The following is a 26790-nucleotide window of genomic DNA, read 5'->3' as shown; positions in this document are numbered from 1 at the left end:
CTGTTTGGGGGCAGGTCCTTGCTGATTACTTGCAGAACCATGGTTGATATATTGTGATTTTTACTACAGGTGGGGCAAAGTAGGTCTCTGGTCTATCTGTAGGAGATACTTTTACTGACGTTGTGATTAAGTGGATCATAGGACAAAACAGGGTGATTGTAACCCTATATCTGATGTTGCAACAATAGATCTGGCAGTTTTGAGGCTGATGCTAAGTACTTGGAATGGATGAATGCCCAGCAGAATATCATACCCCTTTAGCAAAACCTTCATCATGTATAATAAAGGCAACAGCAGCCCCATAGAAACTCAAACCAAAAGAGCTATCTAATTCACCTTTCTTCTCTAGAAATGTGGTATAACTTTAAAAGTGTTATGAACAAACAATTATTGTGAAGGAACATCAAGTGTTACTAGACATTACCTGCAGTGCACAATCAGAGGTGGGTCTGGATGGTCAGCTTCTTTGAATGTTGACAGTTTCTCTTTGATGCTCTTGATCATGATGACTAAATTATTGGGATCTTCAGGAAGCTCAGATTCAGCCCAACTGTGAAATTGATACTGGTACACTGTCCGGGTCTCTTTTCTCTGAAAATGCAGCAGATATGTAAATTGTGAATGTTTAACAAAATTTATGAACATTTTCCATTTGTTAAGTCGACAGTAAACCAATGACATTCGAGGAATGTTTTTAGTCACTGCAAAGCAAATCAAATGCTACGGTAGATCTCACAGGTATTGGAGATTGAAGTCTTAAACCTGTGTTGGTTGCTGATGCCATCAGATCTAGTATGTGCTTAATTTTAGAAAACCTGCCTTCAGAAAGTCAGTGATATACTGGAGAAGCTTCAAATGAGAAAGTGAAGGGTTCTAGGCCCAACGTTTATGAGGAGTAAGTCATGGGCCTGGATTTTTGTTAAGTTTTGATGATCCCCAAAGCACTTTAAAAATGGCAGGCAAGTCCTGATTCCAGGATTCCCAACCCCATTCACGAGGTTTCTAATTTTCAGGAACACCAATTAAGTGCATGGGTTAGCTTCGGGTACATGCGAACACCCTGCACCTCTTGACCTGGCCAGCTCCATAGGGGACACAGACATCCACTAGTCTTCTATATTTGGGTTCATGGTTCATGGCCTTTCAGAGGTATTGTACATAATTTCGAAAGATCCTCTCATGCCTTGGTTAAATACCTCACAAACAATGTTTCATGGCCTCTCATGTCACCCATGCCAGTTATGCTCCTCGACACTAGCATTCCCCTCCCCCAGTCCACCATGTTCCTCTCATGCCTCCCATTCCTAGATATGGCATTTCATGCCTGTTCACCCATGATACGCTGAAAGAAAACATTAGATTGTCTAGCAACTGAAGGATGTATGAAAATGTTTATAAAATTAATTTATTGATATTTTCCTATATGTTTAAAAAAAATCCCATTCTGATGACTACAGGCCAACTATGCCCACCTTTGAAACTTTCTGTAGCTAAAACTGTAAAGCACTTGAAACCCCCTAATCTTGTCTAAGTGCGCAATGTGAAATTGATGACAGATCAGAGAGCCAGAGTTGCCAATCAGGCAGAGTCTCAGGTGTTGGAAGAATGTACTGGGTGCCTGGGCTCCCAGCCAAGCCTCATTCTGTATGCTTACATATTGGACCCTGGTTTGCCACATGGCAGGTGTCAAGGTCACAGACTTTGCAGGATGGACATTGCATCAATTGAAAACTAGGACGTGGAAGATTTTGGTTAAATCAGTGGTGCTTTCAAAGATTTTGGAACTGTAGTAGCAACTATATAATGCAGCAATTTCTATTGCCGCAATGCATTTTGTAGTGTGTTTCTAGTGAGTCGTAATTGACAGATAATTCCGGATGGAAACAAGACTTGCTTTTACACATTTTTTGGTGAATCTTAGAAAGGGGAACACAGAAACATAACCAAGGGGGAACAAGAACATTGAGAAATATCACAGCAGGAAAGAATCACAATGCACACTGCTTTATTAGATAGTGAATAAGAGAGAGATAACCACAAAGATACAAAGGGTCATCTTCTGTGACAGGAGCTGTGCATCGGGACCATGCGCATGACTCAATGCAGCTGACTCCCTGAAAATCCAACCTTCCCGTGGTCAATTACCTACTATCTGGAACCCTGTAACAAAGTCACCAACTCTGAATCATGGTTGAAGATTTTGGAGGGCTCTGCTGTACATAGCTTAATAATTAGCCAGGAAATGTTAAAGGAGTAAAAACTCCTACCAACAATTAATTAGTAAACTTACACCCGCTGCTCCCATGACTCATCACTGACCCCCAACTACCTCCCAACACCAATCACTTTCCGAAACATGACACATGCTCCTGCCCCTGACCTGACTTAGCCCCCCTCCTCTGATCCTGACATTCACACTCTCCTGTCCATGAGTCAGCATCCCACTCCAAAACCATCCCCCACTCCAAAGTCAGCCAACCCAACCCCTGACTCACCTCAGACAACCTAGGACCCAACTCCTCAACTACCTCCATACCTCTGACCCAAGACAACCTGTCTCCACAAGCCAACCTTGACCTGTCCCAGTAGCCCCCAACAACCGCCTGAACCAACTCCCCCAACCTACTCTAAGTCCTCATCCACTTAACTGCCACCCTACACACTCCACCACCTTACCATCCTACATTCTGTCCACCCTGCCACTTGATCCACTTGCCAAACTTACCTTTCTGTGTTAATTTCTAGGATATCTGCTGCTAACCTTAAGGAACACTTTAAGGTTCTCTGGCAACAAGGGGGCTTGCCTTTGGGGCCAGAGTTGAATTCTGGCCTCAACAAACACAGAAAAGTAAGTGGACATTTTTCAGTATGATTACCATGAGAGCAATCTGTTGTGATACTAATTGGACGCTCTGAGTCATGGAGAGGTAGATAGATGTTAATTTCCTGATCTGTTTATCAAATTGATATATGTACCTCATTATCCCCTGACAAACACTTATTTGCTTTCACACCTTTTCTCCATACATGTGGAATGTAGCAATTTGCAAGACCCATTTTTGCTTTTGTTTCAAAAGACCACTTAAAGTTGATGTTTTTAACAGTAACAATCTATCCTTATGATGATACAGCACTTTTTGATAAGAGATGGTAAACTACCCTCTCTCTAGATGCTACTTAATTCTTGAATTCATTTCAAAACGGGTGAGATAGATCAGACCAGCATGTTACATTTGTACATCTGTTTGAAACGTTCACCTAACAGTGACCATGTAACCACTACTAATTGTCATTGAAACAAAAACCTCCTGGTTCAGGGAAGGAAATCTGCTGTCTGTAACAAGTCTCAATGACATGTGACTCAAGACCTGCAGCATTAGCTGTCCTCTGGGCATTTAGGGATGGGCAACAAACATTGGCCTAGCCTACAATGCCCACATCCCATGAGCAGATTTTTAAAATGTTGCATTAAAGACTGTAACTAAATGACTGCATGTTGGACTACAAGGAGATCTGTGCAAGCAGTTTGCAACATTCCAACACAATTAAACTTATTGCTTGTCCAATTTAGAGCACAGGAAAGTTCTGCATATGTACAGACAAATTAGCCTCTTGTACCTTAGAATATTATTGCAAAATCTTACCTTTGTATGTCTTATCTCAAAGACGTGCATTGTATATGCTGATTCCTTAGTACTTTCACTTAACTTCACTTCAACGTCATCATAGGTTTTTGTCCCATCTTCCCAATATTGTGAACAATCCTAAAAAAAAAAGTTAAGTTTGAAATTATTAAAACACTGACATCCTTAAGAGCAATGAAAGAAAATTATACTAATACCAGTGTGGATGGTATAGTTCTCAGCAGTGACTTTACACACAGCCTGTTGCATTGAATATCTTCATCATTGCAATATAGTATGATTATTTCTGGGAGTTCAATTTATAGTTTCTGCAGGAAATTCAAGCTTATATTTAACAAAAAGACACAATTCTGCCATGCCTAGTGAAAATATTACATGAAATGCTTCCCATAATATTCATGACCTTTCTGGAAATCGCTAAACAAATCCGCGAGTAGGAAACTAGACGTAGTACAGGTTACATTGACTTCCAGCCTGGTATTGAAATTCCCAGGTGGCTGTTGCTGCAATGGATCTTTGCAAAACCACTGACATAAGGAAGATGTCCATCTTTGCCTTCTTGGGGATTCTGTATATTTTGGACCTAGGTATGTGTGGTGGGTTCAGATAAACCAGTCATTCTGTTGTTGGAACTACTTTCAAGTGAGTCTAGACTGAGAATGTGGACCAAACATCTGAAGATTCTTTGAAATGACCACTTGTTTTAAAGGGGCCAATGCACCAATATCAAGCATTCCTGTGGGTTCCATTGATGCACCAGGCAGTAGTAGTCCATTAGTGCTCTTGGAGCGTGCGTAGAACATGCAGCAGTGTGAGCTCTGAATAGTGCTGGGCATTGAGGAACCTCCTCTAAACTCAGCACACCTCAGATTATTACAGGCACAGGGTCAGAAAATCCCACTCCCCGTTCCCTCATTGTTGGCAGGAAGTTAGAAACTTTAACACTTAATTTGCAGACAGCAGTCTAATTGGGTTCAGGAAGATTCATTTCTCTGATTTATGCAAAAACAAAAGCTAGACCTGCCATGCACGACAGTATGCCGAGGAACGTTAGAATAACCAATTTTTCCTGTCATAGATTTTGCTCATTCCTGGAATATTTTAGAATTTGTATTGTCTTTTACTGAATGGTGTGTTCATTCATACAAAATTTCTAGACAAATTTTGGCTTTAAGAACTTGCATCCTGACCAATCAGTTATATTCTTATTATCACTCATTTTGATCAGTAATATTTATCAATAGAATGCATCATCTGGAGTGTAGGATGATACTGATGAAGCACATTTGCAGGTTTATGCTGCTAGGATTTTAAAACGTCATGAAAACGCACAGGCTCCTACCTTGTCATCTTTTATTTTGCCCAGCATTGCGATGATCTTCGCCTTTCTTTGATACACCATCAACCAAAAGTCACCAATGGTTTCAGGTAGTGGAGACTGAGTGGCAATTAATGTTTCAGAATGCCAATATCCCTGATAGGCAGGATGGAGAAAGCAGATGACATTTGAATAATAATCGGCAGAGCACATCAAAACTCTAAGACAGCTTTTCACAACCTTCTAGATTTTCAAACTTCTGTTTTGGTTTACTGCAAATTCATATTAATTAGATTAATCTCACTTTCTTCAGCTCAAAGATGTGGCCATGGGTATCTGCATGGGCCCCAGTTATGACTGTTTCTTTGCAGGGTTTCTCTGGTATATCAATGACATCATTGGTGCTGCTTCCCTCTTAACCAGAATTGGAAAAATTAATCGGTTTTGCTTCCATTTCCATCCCATTCTCACCTTCACTTGGCTCATCTTTGACTCCTCCCTTCCTCTACATCTCTGCTTCCATTTCTACGGATAGGCTGGCCACCAATATCCACTACAATCCCACCAACTCCCACCAACTCCCACAGTTACCTTGATTATCCATCCTCACACCCTGCTTCCTATCAAGACTCTATTCCATTCTCTCAGTTCTTCCATCTCTGTCGTATCTGTTCTGATGATACCAACTTCCACAAAGGGGCCTTCAAAATACCCATCTTCATCAACCGAGGACTCCCCACCACCAGTTGACAGGGCCTTCAGACAGGTCTGACCCATCTTCCACACTTCAGCCTTCACTCTCACTCATCCCTCCCAAAACAGTGATACAGTCTGCCCTGTCCTCACCTACCATCCCACCAGCATCCATGTCCATAGGATCATCAGCTACCATTTCTGCAACCTCCATCAGAATACCACCACTGGATATATATTCCCCTCCCCTCCCTTGCCAGCTTTTCACAGGAACTGTTCCCTCTGGGACATCCTGGTCCACTCCTCCTCTACTCTGAACATCTCCCAACACCCCTACAGCCACTTCCTGGCCAATATCTTTGTCTCAGGCTTGCTGCAGCGCTCCACCAAGCTGGAAGAACAGCAGCTCATTTTCCGCTTTGGAACGCTGCAGCCTTCAGGACTCAATATAGAGTTCAATAGTCGTCACCACAGGCTGCCACCACAACCAACCCATTGTCAGCCACTAATGGTTCCCATTAGCAGCTAGTGATTTTCCCAGGCTCACCTTTAACCAATCCATTGTCTGCCGAACTGTTGTTCTCTCTCTCTGGGCTCTTTCCCCCCTATGTTTACATATATACCAGCCTTTTGGTAGTGGCAATCAGTTCTGAAGAAGGGTCAATGGACCCAAAAGGTTAACTCTGCTTTCTCTCCACAGATAATCTGCCCTTTTTTGTGTTTAGATGTATTTGAATTCCTTCTACTGTCCTATAACCAAAGTTGTCAACATTGTTTCTTGGACTATTCAAATGGATTAGTTTCTGAATGAATGGAGTTCTCACAGACTAGACTTCAGTTCTACTTGAATTGTTCATCACAGAAAAAAAACAGGAGTTTAAGTATTCACATACACACACCAGGAGAACAAAACAAACAGGCAATAGTTTACTAACAACACACTCCAGCTCCATACTGTGTTGTCTCTGACTTCAGCATCTGCAGTTCTTGCTATCTCTGAGCGGGCAATAGTTTACTGACAGCTTTAGAAGAGCAAATGCATGTTTAAAAAGCTGACATCTCAAAAACATATCCAAATATAGGTTAACAATATCCAAATACAGGTTAACAGTGTAGAATTAGGCTGAGGGCATGGATTTGTCATTATGTAAACCAAAAGTTCAAAATGTACGATGGGAGGTGACAGCAAAAATTGTTATTCGGCGAGGGATAAATTTTCTATGTGACTGGCATGGAAACATTAGACCTGCGGGGTCTGGACATAATCCAGGATTGGGCTGACAAGTGGCAAGTAACATTCATACCACACAAGTGCCAGGTTCTGATCAGCTCTAACATGAGAGAATCTAACCATTACCCTTTGGTATTCAATGGCAGTACCATTACTGAATCGCCCACTATCAATATCCTCGGGGTTTCCATTGACTAGAAATTGAATTGGGCTCGTCACATAAGGGCTGTGGTTACTGCAGCAGGTCAGAAGTTTGGTATACTGCATCTCCCGACTCCCCAGAGCTTATCCACCAGCTACATGGCACAAGCCAGGAGTTTCATGGATTACTCCCCATTTGCCTGGATGCGTCCACAACACTCAAGTCATTCAACACCAGGACATGTGGCACTATATTCACTGCCTCCACCACTGATGCTCATTAGCAGCAGTGTGTACCACCTACAAGATGCACTGTAGAAATTCACCGAAGCTTCCATTTCAAAGGGCAAGAACAGCTGACAGATGGGAACACCACCACCTGCAAGCTCCCCAGAAAGCCACATATAGTGTCACAGGGTCAAAAACTTACAACTCCTCCCTGAAGGTCTACCTACACCAAATAGACTACAGTTGTTAACAAGGTAGCTCATCATCACCTCAAAGGCAATAAATGCTGGTCCAGCCAATAACACCCACATCCCATGAATGAATTAAAAGAAAATGGAGGATTCTCTCCTCTGGCTGTGACCATTCCCTTCATTCATAGAACAAGTGATCTTGTCTCTTCCTTCCTCCAATTAGCAGTGGTACTATTTTCCAATAGGTCATGTTGGCTTTTTTCATATCTTTCCTAACCTCTAAAACTGACACTTCCTCATCGTGCCACAAATTTCTTAATTTCTTAATTCTCAATTTGCCTCTGCTGCTCTTTCCTTTCCCAGGTTTACTCACCCTCCTCCCTCATTTCAAGCTGGCACTCTTACCCCCACTCCATCTCCTCACCAAGGGGGCACTGGCATCCTATCCTTCCTTTGGTTTAACCTAGCTATCTTTTCCACTCTCCGACCATGTTTGTGCTGATCCTGATTCCTGATCCTAAACATTGGCATGCTAAGGTCAAAATTCACATCTTCATTCACATTCAAACATTTCCTTCCCATAACCTTCCTCAGCCTGTGCCACGTCAGCTCCTATGGTGTACATAGGAATTGAATGCTGTTGTGATTGGTCATTTCTGATTTTGCAAAGCTATTGCAAGAAATATTGCCTGGTTGCATTTGCTGCCCAAGGGGGTGCACTGACCGCACATACATGCTGTGCCTTTTTGAACCAAAGAAAAACTGTGCTTTGTGATTCAATTTTGATTGGATCAACACTGACAAATATAAAACTGTTAAATTACTGACAAACCAATCAACATGCATGGATTCTCTACCATTGTTGAAATGGGGTAATGGATGGGGGGTTGAGGAGGATGGTGAGCAGACAGCGAGGGGATCGGAGGACGAAGGGCCGAGGGAGAAGCAGCACCAAAGGGTGTACTACTTCCTGTTCCAGTATGATGCGAGTACACACAGCTGATGTCAACAGTGCTAACTTCTCATTCAAGCATGCTGACGGAGGGATACATCATTCTTGACCTGCAAAGTGAAGGACAATCAATGCCCTGGGGCATGGAACAGTAAGGAGTAGCTGGGAGCAATTTTGATTTTTGTTCATCAGTGTGAAGGAAGTAATGGCTAAAATTCAGCACGTGATTTTCTTTATGAAACATTGAGTCAAAGACTGACAATATCTCTAGAAGCATATCTCTGTAAACAGAGTGTAAAATGAATCATGATTATACCGAGCAATATAATGAGGTAGAAATGTGAGCATTTATGGTAATATTAATAATAGTCATAGATTAATAAAGCACAGAAAGAGGCTATTCAACCTATTGTGCTTGCATTTGCTCTTTGAAACAGCTATCCAATTACTCCCAATCTTTTAGTCTTTCCCCAGAGCTGTGACAATGTTTCACATCAAATGTCTACCCAAGTTTCTTCTGAAATCTATTATTACATCTGAGGTTTGTCTCTCGGTCAAAGGCATTTTTAGATCTCCTCATTGTTTTCACCTTCCCTATTTGAGGAACCAGCTTTGGACATCTCTTCCAATGATCTGCCTCTGGACTATTGTTAACCCATTTATCCCACCTGTCTTTGGAACAACTGGAAATAACAATGCTCCAAGATTGTCTTCAAATTACTTAGCCTTGCTAACTCTGGCTTTAACCTTAACTCCATGCTCTCTTCATGCAAATAGTCAATTCCTGCATTGAACTTTCCTGCTCTTCAACCTGATTCTTTTACCCCTCTTGAGCATTCACTTGTCTCAGTTAGAAAGTCCTTAGATGATGTCAATTCAGAGAAGCATTAACACTTTGTACAGATACATACATCAATGAATGAAGCATTGATATACTTGGTGGATTCTTCATCTTCACTCTCATCAGAGGAAACATCTGAGTCACTGTGATTGTCTTCATCTCTGCTTGTCTCTTCTTCTAGTCTGATAGTTACTCTGTTGTAGTCATCTGTAAAATAACAAATTTATAAATTACATATAAATACCATTTCAGGATTGGTATCTTATGCGAGCAATCAATTCTACAGAGTAAACATAAGACTTACATGGGATCACTGAAGGAGATCTATTTTTACTTTGATTTTCTGCCCGTCTTCCAGTGCTCTGTGGTCTCCAATCTGTATAAGGTGGGATCCTCTGCAAGATTCAGACACAGAATTTTTTTTAAAAAACACAATATTTACAGGTTATTGAAGAATATTGATGTAGTTAAAAAGTTAATATTTGTACTCTTCTGAAACATTTGGGATACTGCAAGTCATTGCTTGGAAATAAATTATTTACTCATTGTAGTTAGGATTTCTCTCTTATTTCTTCTCAAATTTATGCATGTATCTTCTACAATGCAGAGATACCATGTATCCAGGTTTGGCAGCTTTACCTTCTTTGAGTTTGTTTGGTCTGTTCAACATGTCATCCTTTTTCACTTTAAATGCATTTTATTTCCTTGCTTATTATCCATTATTATGTCTACCTTTTCTATCTCTCTGTCTTGAACATACTCTGTCATTCCTCAACAACAAAAACAGAGTTGCTGGAAAAGCTCAGCAGGTCTGGCAGTATCTGTGAAAAGAAAATCAGAGTTAACGTTTCAGGTCTGGCGACCCTTCCTCAGAACCAAAGGTCAGCGAACCCGAAACGCTAACTCTGTTTTTTCCTTTACAGATGCTGCCAGACCTGCTGAGCTTTTCCAGCAAGTTCTGTTTTTATTCCTGATTTACAGCATCCGTGGTTCTTTCAGTTTTTACTCTGTCATTCCTTGTCGTTTTATATATCTCTTATTGTTTCTTTTCCCAGCACAGCCTTCATTTGTTTAATGATGTGCCGGTAGAGTATTTTACTATTTTGTTTTACGATCTTTGATAAATCTGTATTGTTATTTCTAATAGTCCTAAGTACTTCCAGAGTTTTCCAGTTTGTTTCAGAATTGCTGCAACTGCAGTACTCTGCTTTTCTAGAAGTTATTTTGCAGTCAGAAGTACATTTGGTATTAATGGCCATGTCTTTTTGTCTTCTAATCTTTGATAAAGTGTTGGCCTGAAGGTAAGTGAAATAAACAATACATCAGTGACTTTTTGCACTACCTTTACTACCATCTGACTCGTGTCATTTATACGAACTCTCATAATTAATTTCTCTGGATAAATCAACTGACCTGGAATTCAGTTTCCAATAGGGATGGGTCAGTTGGTGGGTCATGCTTTTTAAAGTTATTGAGGTGCTTGGGTAGTTCGGGCAGGCTGATCTCAGTTTCACCGTAGAGGTAGTACTCCAGCAAAGCTTGGTGGATCAGAATGTACTGTGCCTACAAAAAACAAATATATTTGTTAAGTCACTAATACATCAGGGAAGCTCACCAAAGTTGAACGATGCAATTAAGTTTGTCAACGTAATCAAAATTAACATTTTTAATATCGGCTTATTAAGGTTTAGGTCATTTCAGATAACAGGGTTCTTCGACTAATTTATGAGCAATCTTGCAGACTCAGAAATTCAAAAGCCGAGCTCCATCTACTGCTGATAGATTCTAACCTTCATCTCCTGGATCGGTGAGAAACTGGTGTGTCATCATGCAGAGGATGTGGTGCAAGCTGGTTGAGCAATGATTGAGCGCATGAAAAGGAAATTACCAGGTATTCTAGTTTAACTTTCATTTTAGCAGTCATTCCAGCTAAACACAGAAGGGTCATTTGAACAGTGATAGTGGAAACAGACATTGCTGGTTGATCTCTCACTCTCACAGATATGCATTAAGATAAAGGGAAAAACATGGAAAGAAAAGACACATTCATGAAATCAAACCAATAACCAAACCTGTCAGTGAGATAAGGAAGATACAGTGAATTGATCTTGGACCTGAGTTTATTTCCATTGTAAACAGAGAGGGTTAGAAGTTCTCTCTATAACCTATAATGCCTCTAAATAAATGTGCTGGGCCAGTACACAGTGGGTGGCGTTTCAGTTAACACCACTGATTGTACACAAATCAGTGGCAACACAGATCCTAAGTATGCCTAGGGTAGTGCAAAAAAGTCATTGGTTTCAACACAAGTTCAGACATTAATAAAATGTTAGAAACTGCTATAAAAGAAGTTATAGTAGGGTACTTAGAAAAGTTCAAGGTGGAGTTAACATGGTTTGGCAAAAGGGAAATCACATTTAACCAATTAACTGGAGGTCTTTGAGGAAGTAACTTGTGCCGTGAATTAAGGGGAATTGATGCATGTACTTAAGTCTCCATCTGATATGGTGCCATGAAAAAGGTTCTTGTGGAAAATAAAAGTTCACGGTGTCAGGTTTAACATACTGGCATGGAGAGAAGATTGGCCAGCTAACAGGAGAGCAAAAATAGGCATAAACCTGTCATTCTCTTGTTGGCAGGGTGTAGTGAGCCACAGAGACGTGCTGGGGCCTCAAATTTTACAATTCAAGTAAACGACTTGTATGAGGGGACCGAATATATTGTCATTAATTTTGATGATGACACAAAGACAGATAGAAAGTTGTGAAATGGATGGAAGGAGTCTACAAAGCGATAATGAGGGGTTAAGTGAATGGACAAATATATGGCAATTTGGAGAATAATGTGCAAAAATGTAAAGGTACCCATTTTGACTGCAAGAATAAAAGAATAAGCACATTATATATGTGGTGAGATTGTGGAGTTTAGAGATGCAGAGAATTCGGAGTATTCTGGTGTATGACTCACAAAGCTTTAGTGTGCTGACACAGCAAGGAGTTAGGAAATGTTTCTTTTGCAAGGATAATTGAATACAAAAGTATGGAGACTAGCTTCAGTTAGACAGGGTATTTGTGAAACCACATCTGCAGTACTGTGAACTGTGCTGGTTTGCTTATTTAAGGAAGGATTTAGATATATTGCAAGAAATTTAAAGAAGCTTTACCAGATTAATACCAGGAATGAGCAGGTTGTCTCATAAGGAAAGGGGGGAACAGTGTCTCTGCTGGGATATGTAACAGTAGGAACCAAAGTGATAGAAACATAGAGGATCCTTAGGGGCCCTGGCAAGTCTCATGTGGAATGTATGTTTCTTCTTGTGGAAGAAACTAGTGCTTAGCGTCACTGTTCCTAAATAATGGATCTCCCATTTAACACTGAAATAAGATGAAATATTTTCTCACAGAGGGCCCCGAATTGTTTTGCAAGTCTTTGGAACACCTTTCTCCAAAAGGCAATGCAAGCAGAAGCTTTGAATATTACTAAGGCAGAATTAAATAGTTTCTTGATAAGCAAGGGAGTGAAAAATTATCAGGATTGGGCATGAATGTGGAGTAATCAGATCAGCCATGATCTTATGAGTGGCAGAGTAGGCTCGAGAAGCCATGTGGCTTTCCCCTGCTCCTAATTTGTGTGTATCTATGTATGGAAGTTTATTGTCAGGATTATAGGTGGACATTTCCTTGAAGCACGTTGCTACCTATCAGATTCCTCTGACCAACCAATCAGGAGTCTACAATCACTATTAATGCCAATAACTCACCAATTAATGTGGCACCTCATAACACTTAGATCAGCTTCTTAATGATGTTTGTGGCCTCTGACAGTGATTGGGCAGGAGCTACTGTGTCTCACAGAATGTTTCCAATTCCACTTGCTTTGTGTGACCGCTGCTGGAAGCCTACATGAGCAGGCCTTTGGGAAGGACAGGATCGAAGTTTGATTATAATAATTCACCCCCACCTTTCCTTTCTCCCTCCTCCACGTTTGGGCAATGACATATCAGTGTCAGTGACCAGTGAAGTCACTGGAAGCTGAGTTGACTTGTGTACCAGGAAGGGTCTTGTTTGAAAAGTAAGCCTACCTCAACCTGCACCATAAGGCAGCGTTGTCGACGAAGTTGAACAATGTAACCATAGATATCCACTCGCCCTTCAGTCTCCAGGCCTTGCATCATGGCATCAATTCCAATGTAGCTACCTGTGCGACCCACCCCAGCACTGTGAAATAGTACAGCAATCAGGTTACCATACAGAATGAAGAACTATTTCTAAAGAAATTGAATAATAGCAAAAAACATATTCATTTCTTTTTCTTCACAGATAGCCCCCTGAGCTTCTTAATACTCAGAGCATTTTCTGCTCTTACTTCAGAACTTCCAGCATCTGCAGTATTTTGCTTCTCTCCTAAAATAATGGGTCTACATTCCACACAATTTAAGCAGGGGTTCAAGAAAAATATCAATCGAGTGTTTCCTAAGATTACCAAATCCTGCATTAGCATTGCCCAACTCCTGGGCAATTTCAACAAAACTCAGCACGCATCAAGTGTCAGATTTATACAATTTACGTCCTGTTAAAGATGACCTGATCAGATATATTTATTTTTATATGGGACTTATTTTATTTACTTTTCATAGCAAGCAGTCAGGAGCTTAAAGAAATAATGGGATATGAAAGATCATTGTCCATACCATTAAATACAAAGACGATGCTTTAAGAGGATATTGGCTGGTGATGGCAGGAATCATTTTGGTAATGTCACCGAGCTGTGCCCACTGAATCACCCCTAGGCAGCAGCTCACCACATGGAGGATTGTTGGAAAATCCAACAGGCCCTCGCACCAATCCACGTTAAAGGGATAACTGCCCCATAAGTGGTTGACAGTGCAGTTTTAGGGCAAGAAGCTTACATGAGCATTTGTCTTTTTATGGAATATGTTAACAGAAAGGTATGATGAAAACCAACATTGTTGCTCTTCACAACTGGTTACATTTAAAAGGGAAATATTACCCTTGCATACTCAAACCACCCACAACATTTATTTGCAAGGTGTTTTGTTAAAGTAAGCCACAGTGTGAGACCATTTTTTATCAGCTTGCTTCTTCAAAGGACATCTCTTTGCCTAGATGAAGTGCCTCTGCAATGCTAACTCTTTTTTAAAAAAGCAGAAACAAAAACAGAAGTTGCTGGCAATACTCAGCAGGTCTAGCAGCATCTGTGAAGAGAACTCAGAGTTAATGTTTCAGGTTGAGTATCCCTTCCTCAGAACTGAGGAAGTTCTTACTCAGTTCTGAGGAAGGGTCACTCGACCTGAAACGTTAACTCTAATTTCTCTCCACAGGTGCTGCTAGACCTGCTGAGTTCTTCTAGCAAGTCCTCCTTTTGTTTTTGATTTACAGCATTCACAGTTCTTTCAGTTTTTGAAAAAATGCACTTTTGGACTATTGTAGAATGGTCCATTTTAGAAATCCTCATTACCTGCAGTGCACAACAATTGGACCACTGAATAGGTTTCTGAATGCATTCACTCTCTGACGCAATTTAAGAAGGAGGTGTGGATCTTCTGGAACACCATGATCTGGCCACCTAATGAACTGAATGTGTGTTACTTCCCGCTCGGGCGATTTTTCTTTCTATTTGAAGAAACACAGCAAAATGTCAATTCATGCTCTGTCAGAGAAAGCAATCACGACCCGCAGTAGAACCCAGTTGAAAGAGTATTCCAACTCACATGTGAAATGAAGAGTTTGCGAATTACATAGTCTGGGCACCACTTCTCCTCACTAATTCTTACGGTGAGGTCACGGAAGGTCTTGATCTCATCATCCATGTTAGGCCAATACTGAGTACATTTGGGCTGAAAAAGATAAGGTGCTTTTTAACTGTCCTCTGAAGTCTATTTTTTTCCCCCCACAGAAACCCAGTCATACAAGAAACAATTTCAACTCATTAAATTAACAGTCAAGAATTCCAAATAAAAACGACATGTTTACACTGAATGCCCAACCTCATGACTTGATGTCATGGGGTAATGCAGATTGGAGACCATGCATTGTTAATACACAAGGTGGGAGAATTGGTATGTAAGCATCCCCCACACATTCAGTGAGCAGAATAAGATCATCATTATTGGCACTGCCAGAGACCTATAAGTGAGTCACTTTCTGAATGTCTTGACTGTGAACCATGGAACATTCAGAGGCATCTGACTATCATCAAAAAAATAAAAAACATAGCACAAGAATATCCAGCATCATATTTTGACACACAGGATTATTGGTAGAATTGGAGATATCACATTCTGAATAGTAACTTGCACATTGTACAAATAACAAATTTGTTCTTTAAATATCCTTAGCATGACGAATGCATTATTTTCTTGCTGCTGCATTTCATTACCACCTTCTCAATAATATCAATGCTCCTTTTGCCTGGAACCAGAATATAATTGCCAAATCAAAATTTTGCGATTGAAAACAAAACTAAGAGAATAATCAAATAAGCTGTAAAGGGGGAGCAGAATATAATCCTCAGAGATAAGTCAGTTAGTACTGCCTCTTCCATATCAATATTGGTTCAGAAGTTTTATTGTAAACAACCTTTACTGTACATTGGCTTCAGACATTATATGGTATCGGTTCTAAAGCCATTAAAGCTTTGAGTGCGTTAAAGAATGGTGTATGCAATTAGAGAGTGTTAAGTGAAAGAAGCTTAGAATACCAGCATAAAATTGTGCGGGTTTGTGGATTGTGAGAAGGCTTCTGATTAGGTGAATTGGCAAATACTGTTAAAAGGTGATCAGAGTTGACCAGAGGTAACAGTGTAGCTTGTTCATGACCAGAATTTTGCAATCAGACATTCCAAGCAGTCGGTGAAACTGGATTTGGGCATTGGGTGAGACAAAGTTCTCTATTATCACTGTCGCTCCTTAATATCAATGCAGGAGCCATGATAAGAGCTGCACTGGATGAACCTCAGGAAGGTGTCAAAAGAAGTCAATTGGTGAAGAAATGGAATTTGCACACAACCAAGTCAAACAGCAGAAAATCTACAGATACCAATGAACGGAATGACTGGAATAGTAAGAGCTTCCAAAATGTAACTTTTTAAAAAATGACAAATGTTACAAAGATTGAAAGAAATAAGGCACCTGCTCAGGATGCAGAGGTCAACATAAATTATCAAAAGCTGGGACAGGCATCACAAATTCAGTACTTTGGAAACATCTTGTCACAAGATGGCAAATGTTACATAGAAATCAAAACTAGGGTAACAATGACAAAATACATTCTTCAAACATAAAGAGTTATCCAATGTAGGAATAATTACAGATCTAAGATAGGAATTATCCAAGACTATTCAGTGCATCATGTTGTGCAGGGCTGAAAAGTGGGTGTTATGCAAAGCAGAAATCCAAAGATGAAAATGGTTTGAAATGAGATTCTGCAGTAGGAATCAATCTGAAAGAAATCAAGTTTGTACAAAAAAAAAATCCTTCATGAGATGTGGCCATCACTGGCAAGCCCAGCATTTATTTCCCATCCTTAGCTGCCTTTCAGAAGGTGGTGGTGAGTCGCTGCCTGGAACCACTACAGACTATGCGGTAGAGGTATATCCATAGGGCTGTTAGAAAAGGAATTTTGGGATTTTGATTCAGCAACAGTCAAGGAACATTGATATAGTTCAAGGCCAGGATGGTATGTGGTTTGTAGAAGAACCTGAAGGTGCTGGTGATCCCATATGTCATCTGCCTTGTCCTTCTAGGTGGTAGAAATTGTAGCTTTGGAAGGTGCTGTTGAGAAGAGGTTTGATAGGTTACTGTAGTGATTTTGTTTATAGTACACAATGTTGTTGGAGGTGGTGGGAGTGATCGTAAAGGTGGCTGGATGGAGTTCTAATCAAGCAAATGGGAACCTCTTCCAGGAATATGTCGAGTCTTGAGTACTGTTGAACAAGTAGAAGATATTCCATCACTCTGCTGACTTACACTTTGCAGATGGTGGATAGCATTTAGGGAGACAAGTGAGCTACTCACTTCAGAGCTCCCAGACTCTGATTGCTCCTGTGGACACATTATTTTAATTGGCTGTTCCAGTTCAGTTGACTGAAGAGAAACTCAATGGTAACTCCCTGAAACTCCAATACATAAAAATAGGAGCTGGAGTAGGCCATTCAGCCCTTCAAACTTGTTCCACCATTCAAACTGATCATGACAGATTATTCAACTCAGTACTTGTTCCCCCCACACTCTATGAACCTTTCAGTCCTAAGAACTATATCTAACTGAATATTGACAGGTGAGATTTTGGAGATGACAATCTGAAAAAGAATGATCATTGCCTGGTACTTGTTATCAGTGGTCAAGGAATAGAACAAGGTAGCATTAATGATATTCTAAGGGATGAGAACTTCAGTAGAATGTGATTGAAGGAAGATCGGTAGGATGCTGTACACCAAGGGGTAGAAAGAGAATGATAATAGATTAATTCAAATTAAAAACAGGAGGCTGTTATGAATAACTGAAGAGAATACTCAAGTCTATTAGGCATGGAAAATGAGTGAAGGATCTGCTCCATGCCAGGTCGCTGATATAGACACATAAGGTTAAAACAGCCAATGGTTTTTTGGACAGAATCAGACTTACCCGCTTCCCTTCCTCACAGCGAGTTACCATGACAATAATTGTTGCTTTCTGTTCCCACACCATTTTCCAGAAATCATCAGACGTTTCTTCCTTTGGGCCTGAAGAAAGCAGAAGTGATTGCTGAGTAAACATTTTGGAAATTAAAAACAAATGCTCTTTTCTGTGATCTGCGAGTGTAGGAGCACCTGACTGCTGCCATGACAGGGAAGAGAGGCAGATTCAGGAAACCCACAAAATAAGGTGGTGGGATACCAAGAAACTGGTTGGAGGCATGAGGGAGGATCATCAATGAAACACAAGAGAAAGCATAAATGATAATAAGAAAGGAAAATCTGCAGCAAGACAGATGTAAAAAGAGTCATTGACTGTACCAAGCAGACTGAAAAGAATGTTACTGTTTACAGGCAAGTGGACTAACGAAGCAATCCTCAGTTCACGGGAATTTTTGTCACTGAAAGCCAGGGAGACATTATTTGAAGCGGATAAAACTAGACCTCTTGATGACACTACATGTTTGCTTATAACAAAGGGTTAGAAAGCTGGAGGCATTGGTGGTATAGGATATACAATAAGTTTTTCATTGTTGGAATACCAAGAGAGGGACAAGGCAACCATGGCTGACGAGAGATGTCAGGGACAGCATTAAGGCACAAGAGAAAGAATACAATGTGGTGAAGATTAGTGGGAAGCAGAGGATTGGAAAGCGTTTAAAAACCAGCAGAGGATAACTAACAAAGCAATAAGTTGGGGTTGGGGGTGGGGGAGGGTGGGGGTGGTGGGAGATGAAATTTGAGGTTAAGCTAGCTAGTAATATAAAATAAGATTGTAAGAGTTGTTTTAGATATATAAAAGGTAAGAAAAGGGCAAAGTGGACATTGGGCCACTGGAAAATGAGACTAAGTAAGAGGGAACAAAGAAATGGCAGAGGAACTGAATAGGTACTTTGCATCAGTCTTCATGGTGGAGAACATCAATAGCATACCAGAACTTCAAGAGAGTCGGGGAAGAGGTGAGAGCAGTGGCTATCACTAAGGAGAAGGTGCTGGGGAAGTGTCTGAAGGTGGACAGATGGATTATGCCGAGTTCTAAAGGAGATAGCTGAGGAGATTGTAGAAACAGTTAGGAATCATTGGAGTCAGGGAAGGTCCTAGAGTACTGGAAAATGGCTAATGTAACACCCTGTTTAAGGGAGGGAGGCAGAAGACAGGAAACTATAGGCTACTTAGCCTGGCGTTGGTCCTTGGTAAGATTTTAGAGTCCATTATTAAGGATAAGATTGCAAAGTACTTGGAAGTGAATGGTAAAATTGCTGTGTCTGGTTAGAATTCTCTGAAGAGATAATGAGCAAGTTAGACAAAGGAGAGACAGTGGACATGATCTATTCAGATTTCCAGAAGGCCTTTGACAAGATGTTACATAAGGAGGCTGCTAGATAAGAGATGAGCCAATATTGTTCAAGGCAAGGTACTGACATGGATTGAGGATTGGCTGACTGACAGAGGCAGAGAGTGAGGATGGCAGCCAGTGATATTAGAGTTCCATGGGGGTCAGTGTTAGGACCACAACTAGTCACGTTATACATTAATGATCTGGGTGAAGGAACTGAGGGGATTGTTGCTAAGTTTGTAGATAACACAAAGAGAGGTGGAAGGACAGGCAGTGTTGAGGAAGTGGGGAGGCTGCAGAAGAACTTGGATAGGTGAGGACAGTGGGCAAAGAAGTGGCAGATGGAACACAATGTAGAAAGTATGAGATGATGCATTTTGGTGGGAAGAATAGAGGCATAGACCATTTTCTAAATGAGGAAAGGCTTCAGAAGTCTGATGCGCGAAGGAACTTGGGAGTCCTAGTTCAGAATTCTCTTAAAGTTAACTGCAGGGTCAATTGGCAGTTAGGAATGCAAATGCAATGTTAGCATTAATTTCAAAAGGACTAGAATATAAGAGCAGACATGTACTGCTGAGACTGTATAAGGCTCTGGTCAGATCATACTTGGAATATTGTGAGCAGTTTTGGGCCCCAAAGGAAAGATGTACTGACCGTGGAGGGTATCCGGAGGAGATTTACAAGAACGATCCCGGAGATAAAGGGCTTGTCAAATAAGGAACAGTTGACATCTCTGGGTCTGTACTTAATGGAGTTTAGAAGGATGAGGGGGGAATTTCATTGAAACTGACAGAATACTGAGACGTCTGGACAGAGTGGACATAGAGAAAATGTTTCCACTAGTAGTACAGACTAGGACCTGATGGCACAGCCTCAGAATGAAGGGACAACCCTTCAGAGCCGAGATGAGAAAGATGATGTTAAGGGGTGGAGCTCATTACTGCAGAGAGCTGTGGAGACTAAGTCATCGAGTGTTTTTAAGACAGAGATAGATGGGTTCTTGATTAATAAGGGAATCAAAGGTTATGGGGAGAAGGCAGACAATTAGGGTTGAGAAAAATATCATGCTTGAATGGTGAAGCAGGCTTATTGGGCTGAATGACCTAACTGTGCACCTATATTTTATGGTCTTATGAATAGACATTTATTTAAAGATTTTAATCCAGGATATGGCTGGCTTCTTTCTCCATATATATATGTTGTTCTTTAAATCACTTCAATCATCATGGATGTCCACAAGTTGGCTCGCTTCATTTTGCTCCAACCAAAATGATCATTCAATATTCTGTTAAAATGCAAACAAAATACTTCCCCATAAGTGACTACGGTAATAATTTTTATTACTTATCATACCATTTCCCCTTAGTCTCAGTGTATGTGTTTTCTGGAACGTCCTCCATTACTTCTCATTTATACTTCCCCTGTCAGTCAGGGATTGAGGTGACTCTATACTTACTTCTGCTGTGTCATGACCACAGCTTTCTCATTGATTCCACCATATTTAGAGTTGGAGTGGTTAGCTGGTCACTCTGTGCAGTTTGGTACCTTGCCAGATATTTTATATATGTTTTAGATGTCTCTACAATACATTTCTGAGCCGGACACCCTGGTCTGCTTCGATAATTTGTGCCATGAGAAATTTGGTGATTTACATTCATGTTTGGAATCCAATCATCATGACAATCACATTTTTCCGGACACTTGGGAGGAGAAGTTAACCTCATAACATCCAGTGTAGTCAGTCAGATGCCCTTTATGCATTGGATTCAATGGTGTAGAAAATCACCCAAGGTGGATAACAAAGGTTAGGATTTTAATGATTGTGAAGACTTTATAATGGTGGGTAAAGGTCTTTACTGATTGGGTAGTGTATATGTGATATGGTAGGCTGTATAATAATTGAGTGGAGGTATAACAATAAGATAGGCTCACAATGATGGGGACGGTTCTCTAGCAAGGTCGTGCAGCATATAAACAAGGCAGGTTCTGTAACAATGGGGCAGGCTGTACAAAAGACGTGGGATACATTGTGATAGCAAGCTCTATGACAATATGGCAGGGATATACTGAGGCAGTAACGTTATCATGAGGAGACCAGCTATAGAAAGATCAAGTTGGCTTTTTAAAGTGTAGATAAGGGATTACAATGACTGCATGGTTGACGTCAAGTGGAGATTGGGGATGAAAGTGGCAAACAATCCACTATAACCTGTTTTGCAGTCCCAACAAAGATGAAATTTAATGTACCTTGTAATTGCTTGACTTATTTTTATTAAAATAGCAACAGTAGTCCATGACACTGCTGCAGCAAGACACAAAATCTTCCTGTCCAAACCCTCAACAACAGCATATTTCAGGCCGGAAGATCACATTAAAGGTGAAACCATATGATCAGTTGTCCTCAGATTGGCCACTCATTGCTACAGTTGTGCATATACTGTGAGCAAACCATCCTATGATCCTCTACTTTTAACTTATATAACAAAGATTCCCTTGGTTAAACATATAATTCAGTTACACCACTAACTAAAACAGTATTGTCTACATAGAAATAAATGTACCTTGGGCAGCAATATACTTCCGGGACTCATTGAAGCCCTATAGAGAAAGACAGTGAATAATTATAAATATGCTAGAATAACTAATTACTTTTGGAAAGGATAAATTAAAATGATCAGTTACAAGGCACATTCTAATGCACATTGCCTGTAAGTTGAAGTGTAAGAACCACCAGCATCGTTATAATGGGGAGAGTGATGCTCAACAGCCAGTGTCAAAGACAATAGTAAGATCATGCCTGTGTTAATATTGTAGTGGTCCTGAGGTAAGGTAGGGTCAAGATCCGGGAAGGGTTAAATTTGCAGACTTGTTGAGGTCAAAGTTATTACCCCTTTTACAAGTTATATATATGAAACCAAACAACACATCCTCCCAGTGTAGCTTATTTTCAAAAGAATTTGAAAGTTCTCATTTCTATCATTATTGTGCTAGAGTTTATAATGTTAAATTTTGCAATATTACTCATATTTCACTTCTAAACATTGATACTCACGTCAATGAAGCTTGCGTTGATATAATCTGAGCCTTGCTCTCCGGGCACTGCCGAAAGTTGAACACGGTTGTGATCATCTATTGGGAAAATTCAATCCTCATTAGTTATAATTGAAGAATTCCATAAATTTAGACAGTCAAAGTTTTCTTATTTCAATCTATTACTCATTTGCAACACTGGAGAAGGTCTGAGGATAGTTAAATGAATTTTTACATGACCATGTTAGGAAAATAGTTGTTAATTTGAAAAGTTGTGGTGAGTTTTCATTAGAACAAGAGAAATTATGGCAGATTGATTCCCAAAGTGATAAAATTGTTTCAAATTATGAAGGAATGGGATTTCCAATGATTGAGGGCCCACTGCTCAATGCATAATAAAAACAATCTCACTGCATTACATGTTGATGGTAAACATAGGCAGAAGATTAACCACAGAGAAAGGAAAATTATTTTTGATAAAAATGGTGATGAAATTGGCGAACAGACTTTTGGAGCAGGTTATTGAAGCAAACTATTTTAGTCGTTACGGGCAGGCTAGAAAGATAGTTTAAAGAAAAGGATATGAAGTGATATGGGAAAGAAGTGGGCACTTAGAATTGTAACAACATAGGCTGGTTTGAAGGAATGCCCTCTTTCTATAATGGCATTTGTATATAATTCTCTATCATTTTGCTTCATGGAAACTACCATGTCAACAGGAATAATGATAAGAGAGGAGATAGTACTTGAAGCACACTGGAGCAACAGATGTGACTCCTGGCCATTTAAAAAAGACTAAAATCTGTAGTAGATTCATCTCAATGGCCATTTGACTGCTGCAGCTGTGAAGAACAATTTTTCTGAGTCTTTCCTGGCATGGTCTATTTGCATGGCCTACCAAACCTAAAGCACAAAATTGCAGAGTTCATCATTTTTATGCAACATGTTAAATGCTTGAAGAAATGATCATTTCTGCATCCATCACGAGCAGATGATTTAAAAAAGCCATAACACAAAAAGAATGCTTTGCTTTAAAAACATGATTGCTTCACGGGAGCAAGGATGACGTTTAACCTGGAGTAAACTATAGTAAAAGCACTGCTGTCTATAAACTGCATTAATCAGATATATTTCTGTAAATTTCTCCTCAAAGTACTGAAATAATAACAACAGGTAGAATATTCTATGAAGAATTTCTTTACACAACAGTAGACCATTTAGGAATACCGTCTAGTTGCCTGGATGAGTGCAGCTCTAATAACACTCTAGATGTTTGGCACGATTCATAACAAAGCAGCTCACTTGATTGGCATCTCATCCACAAAAATTCACTCACTCCAGCACCTATGCTTGATAGCTGGAGCATGTACCATCTTCAAGATGCACAACAGAAATTCACCAGAGCTCCTTAGGGAGCACCTTTCAAGCATAGGACCAGAACCATTGTGAAGGACAAAGGCAGGAGGTACACGGGAACACCAGCAACTAAAAATCCTCTTCAGCCATTCATTATCCCAGCTTGTAAATATATTGCTGTTCACTCACTGTCACTGGGTCAAAATCCCGGAATTCCCTCCCAAAGGGCATTAAGGGTCAACCAAAACCAAACAGACTGCAGTGGTTCTAGATGAAAGGCATCTAGGGTGCACAATAAATGCTGGCCTTGCCTGTAATGCTCACATCCCATGAATTAATAAAACAAGACATCTTCAACTAGTTAGTGGCTTCCGTTGATACTCACATGGCAGGATGTCAACATATCGGTTTTTGTTCGTATTACATCCCCGCCGTGCCTCCTTGACAGAAAATTTGCTGAAAACCCTTGGAATGCTCTGTAATTTTAATTTCAAATATCCACATTACTTATCCCATCACTGAAATAGGTATCATTTCACTTTGGGAATAATTTTCACTTTCAGCTGATTACCAGTTTTTTTTCTCAACGAACCTACTCAGCTTTTGTGTCATAGGAGTGGGCAGATGGAGTACATTAACCAAAATGTAGGCATTTTTATTATATAAAAAATCTATTTATTATTTTTCAATATTAAGGCATGGAGAAGACATCAAATAGTTTGTCTAAAATGACATCAAGTCCCTGTCTGTGGTTGTGATCTTGGGAGGAGAGGGCTCAGGCTGGACGATAAGACCAAGGGAACAAATGCTCAAAGAGGTCCTTGTCCTCTCAAGTATTCAGAAAAGATTGCCTGGCACTACTTGAGGCTGAAGAAGAGAGCTCTCACTTGTGCTCTGGCCAACACTCAACTATCAATCAATGTCACCAAAACAAATTGTATGATGTGCAAAGATTTCTCTTCGTGCACGTAGCCAGTGACTAAACTTCAAAGAGCTCTCCGGTTCTTGTTTTGAGCTTGGAACGTCTTGAGCTTATTAAAGGAACAATATAAATGCAGGCTTTCTGAAATAACTCCACAGAGGCCAGTATCTCTTCACCAAGTTGCCCTTTATTTACCTGTTGACCAGTCCTTGATTATAGTTCTGCCTCACACAGAGTCAGGTGCCAGAATGTCAGTATCCCTGACACTCAACCCTCTTATGTCAGCCAGGGCTCCCTGAATGGACCAGATTAACAGCCCCAATAAGGGAACTCATATTCTATGAGGTCTACCTGGCTGACCTCATTACAATCATGACATCCATCCCCTTCTGAGTCTAAGGACATAGGCAAGTTATTTTTCTTTGTAGCCTCCTGGGGCATTATAGCATAGGCCAGATTCCTCCGACTTGGGTGGCATGTAACGCACAGGAGTTTGCCTCAAAGATAAAGGACTGGCTTATGACCATGGACTCAGAGGAGGAAGGACGTAGTGATTGCAACGAGGTCAGCCAGTTGGGTCTCATAGAATACAAGTTCCCTGATTGCTGTTTCACCCTCACCTGCAGGTCCAGGAAGATCAGACTTAACCTAGTGTGGAGATCTTTACCCATTAGCAATTCTAGCAGTGCTCTCCCTATATTTGCATGTGGGATGGTCCTATAATCAAAAAAGAACCATGACAGTTTGGTATCTAGCTGTAGGCTGTTTCTCAATCCTGCCTTCAAAGTTTGGACTGCTCTTTCTGCCAGGCCATTGGCTAATGGGTGGTATGGAGCTGTCCTTATATGTAGATTCCAATTCAACTTTAAGAAATAACCAAATTCCTTGCTGGTAAACATATGCTGTTATCTGTGACCAACACTCCTGGGAGTCTGTATGCTGCACAAGATGCGCACAGTTATTCTACTATCATTCCAGTTTTTGACAAATGGGCCCTAAGCATGTCCAGCATCTTTAAGAACTAAGACATAATAACTAAGAATATTGAACCCATGAAAGGACCTGTATAGGTGAAATACAACAAGAGTCCAAGGTTCACCTGGCCATTCCTACAAACATGGGGAGCTTCTGGCGGCAATTTTAGTCCTTTTTGACACATTGGGTATTGCCTCACCAATACTATGTCTGCAGCCAAGCCTGGCCACAAGACATAATTTCTTACCAACATGTTCATTTTGGAAACCACTGGATGACCCTGATGGAGTTTGGTCAGTATTGGACAGCAACCTCTACGCAGGACAATCACTCTTGCACCCCATAACAATATGCTGTCCTCTATCGTGTGCTGGACTCTCTAGGTCCAAAAACACTTTAATTCCAGTTGTGATAGCCCTCTGGTTTCTAATTGTTTCAGTTCGGAAAGGGCTGGATTCTTCTGTATCCAAAGTCTGGTATTGTTAGCTGTGATTGGTATGTGTCCATAAAATTTAATTTCATTGCAGACTTTTCCATTGTGGGTATCACTAGTGGTACATCTGCTAATATGACTTGGCACAATGTATCTGCATTCACTACTTGGCCTCCTGGATGCTGTTCTAACTTATAATTAGAAGCACTTAGTATTAGAATGCATCGCTGAATGCATCCTGAAGCAATGGGCAGCAATGCCTTGTCATCATTAAGCAGACCAAGTCAGGATTTGTGGTCCATGATTATCACAAATTTTTGTCCCTAAAGGATTTGGTGGACCCTCTTGACTCCAAATGTGACCTCCAATCCTTCTTTTTCTATCTGAGCATATCTGGCTAATGCAAAGCATAATGTTTGGGTGTTCCTCTCCATTGGGCCACCTATGAGCTAATACCTCACTGATACCATATGGGGAGTCATCACATGTCAACACCAGATCTTTTGTGGGCTCATAGTGTGCCAACACCTTCAAGGTTGGCAGCTGTTTCTTTATTTCATTGAAAGCTGGGGCTTGTTTATGAGCCCATTTCCAAGGCTGACCCTTTTTTAGGAGTTGATGCAATGGTACCAGAATGAATGCTGGCTTATGTATAAACCTGCCATGATAATTTATCATACCAAGACATGATGTAAACTCCTGGACAGATGTGGGAGCCGAGGCATCTTAGCTTGCCCTCACTTTAACTTCCAACATATGGAACCCGGTCTTGTTGATTCTGTAGCCCATGTAGGTCACAGAGGTT

The 26790-nt window shown here is 40.5% G+C and overlaps 1 protein-coding gene across 5 annotated transcripts in view; it reads right to left on the bottom strand.

Annotated features, from left to right (window-relative positions):
* The window catches only part of ptprc (protein tyrosine phosphatase receptor type C), a 144569-nt gene that overhangs the window by 5912 nt on the left and 111867 nt on the right, over positions 1–26790 (bottom strand). For all 5 annotated transcript variants that reach the window (XM_048601881.1, XM_048601882.1, XM_048601884.1 and 2 more), the window contains 13 exons: positions 24041–24131; positions 22322–22398; positions 21831–21867; positions 17884–17981; positions 14971–15096; positions 14718–14872; positions 13321–13456; positions 10653–10802; positions 9544–9634; positions 9310–9446; positions 4987–5118; positions 3645–3764; positions 425–591 (listed from right to left, as the gene is read on the bottom strand). In XM_048601881.1, the coding sequence (XP_048457838.1) occupies positions 425–591; positions 3645–3764; positions 4987–5118; positions 9310–9446; positions 9544–9634; positions 10653–10802; positions 13321–13456; positions 14718–14872; positions 14971–15096; positions 17884–17981; positions 21831–21867; positions 22322–22398; positions 24041–24131 (1517 nt within the window). The remainder of the gene's footprint in view (positions 1–424; positions 592–3644; positions 3765–4986; positions 5119–9309; positions 9447–9543; positions 9635–10652; positions 10803–13320; positions 13457–14717; positions 14873–14970; positions 15097–17883; positions 17982–21830; positions 21868–22321; positions 22399–24040; positions 24132–26790) is intronic.

This window comes from Rhincodon typus, chromosome 10 (genome assembly GCF_021869965.1).
Source record: "Rhincodon typus isolate 14 chromosome 10, sRhiTyp1.1, whole genome shotgun sequence".
NCBI classification, from domain to species: domain Eukaryota; kingdom Metazoa; phylum Chordata; class Chondrichthyes; order Orectolobiformes; family Rhincodontidae; genus Rhincodon; species Rhincodon typus.
The sequence above is the reverse complement of the archived record's forward strand: the minus strand, read 5'-3'. Positions and strand labels throughout refer to the sequence as shown.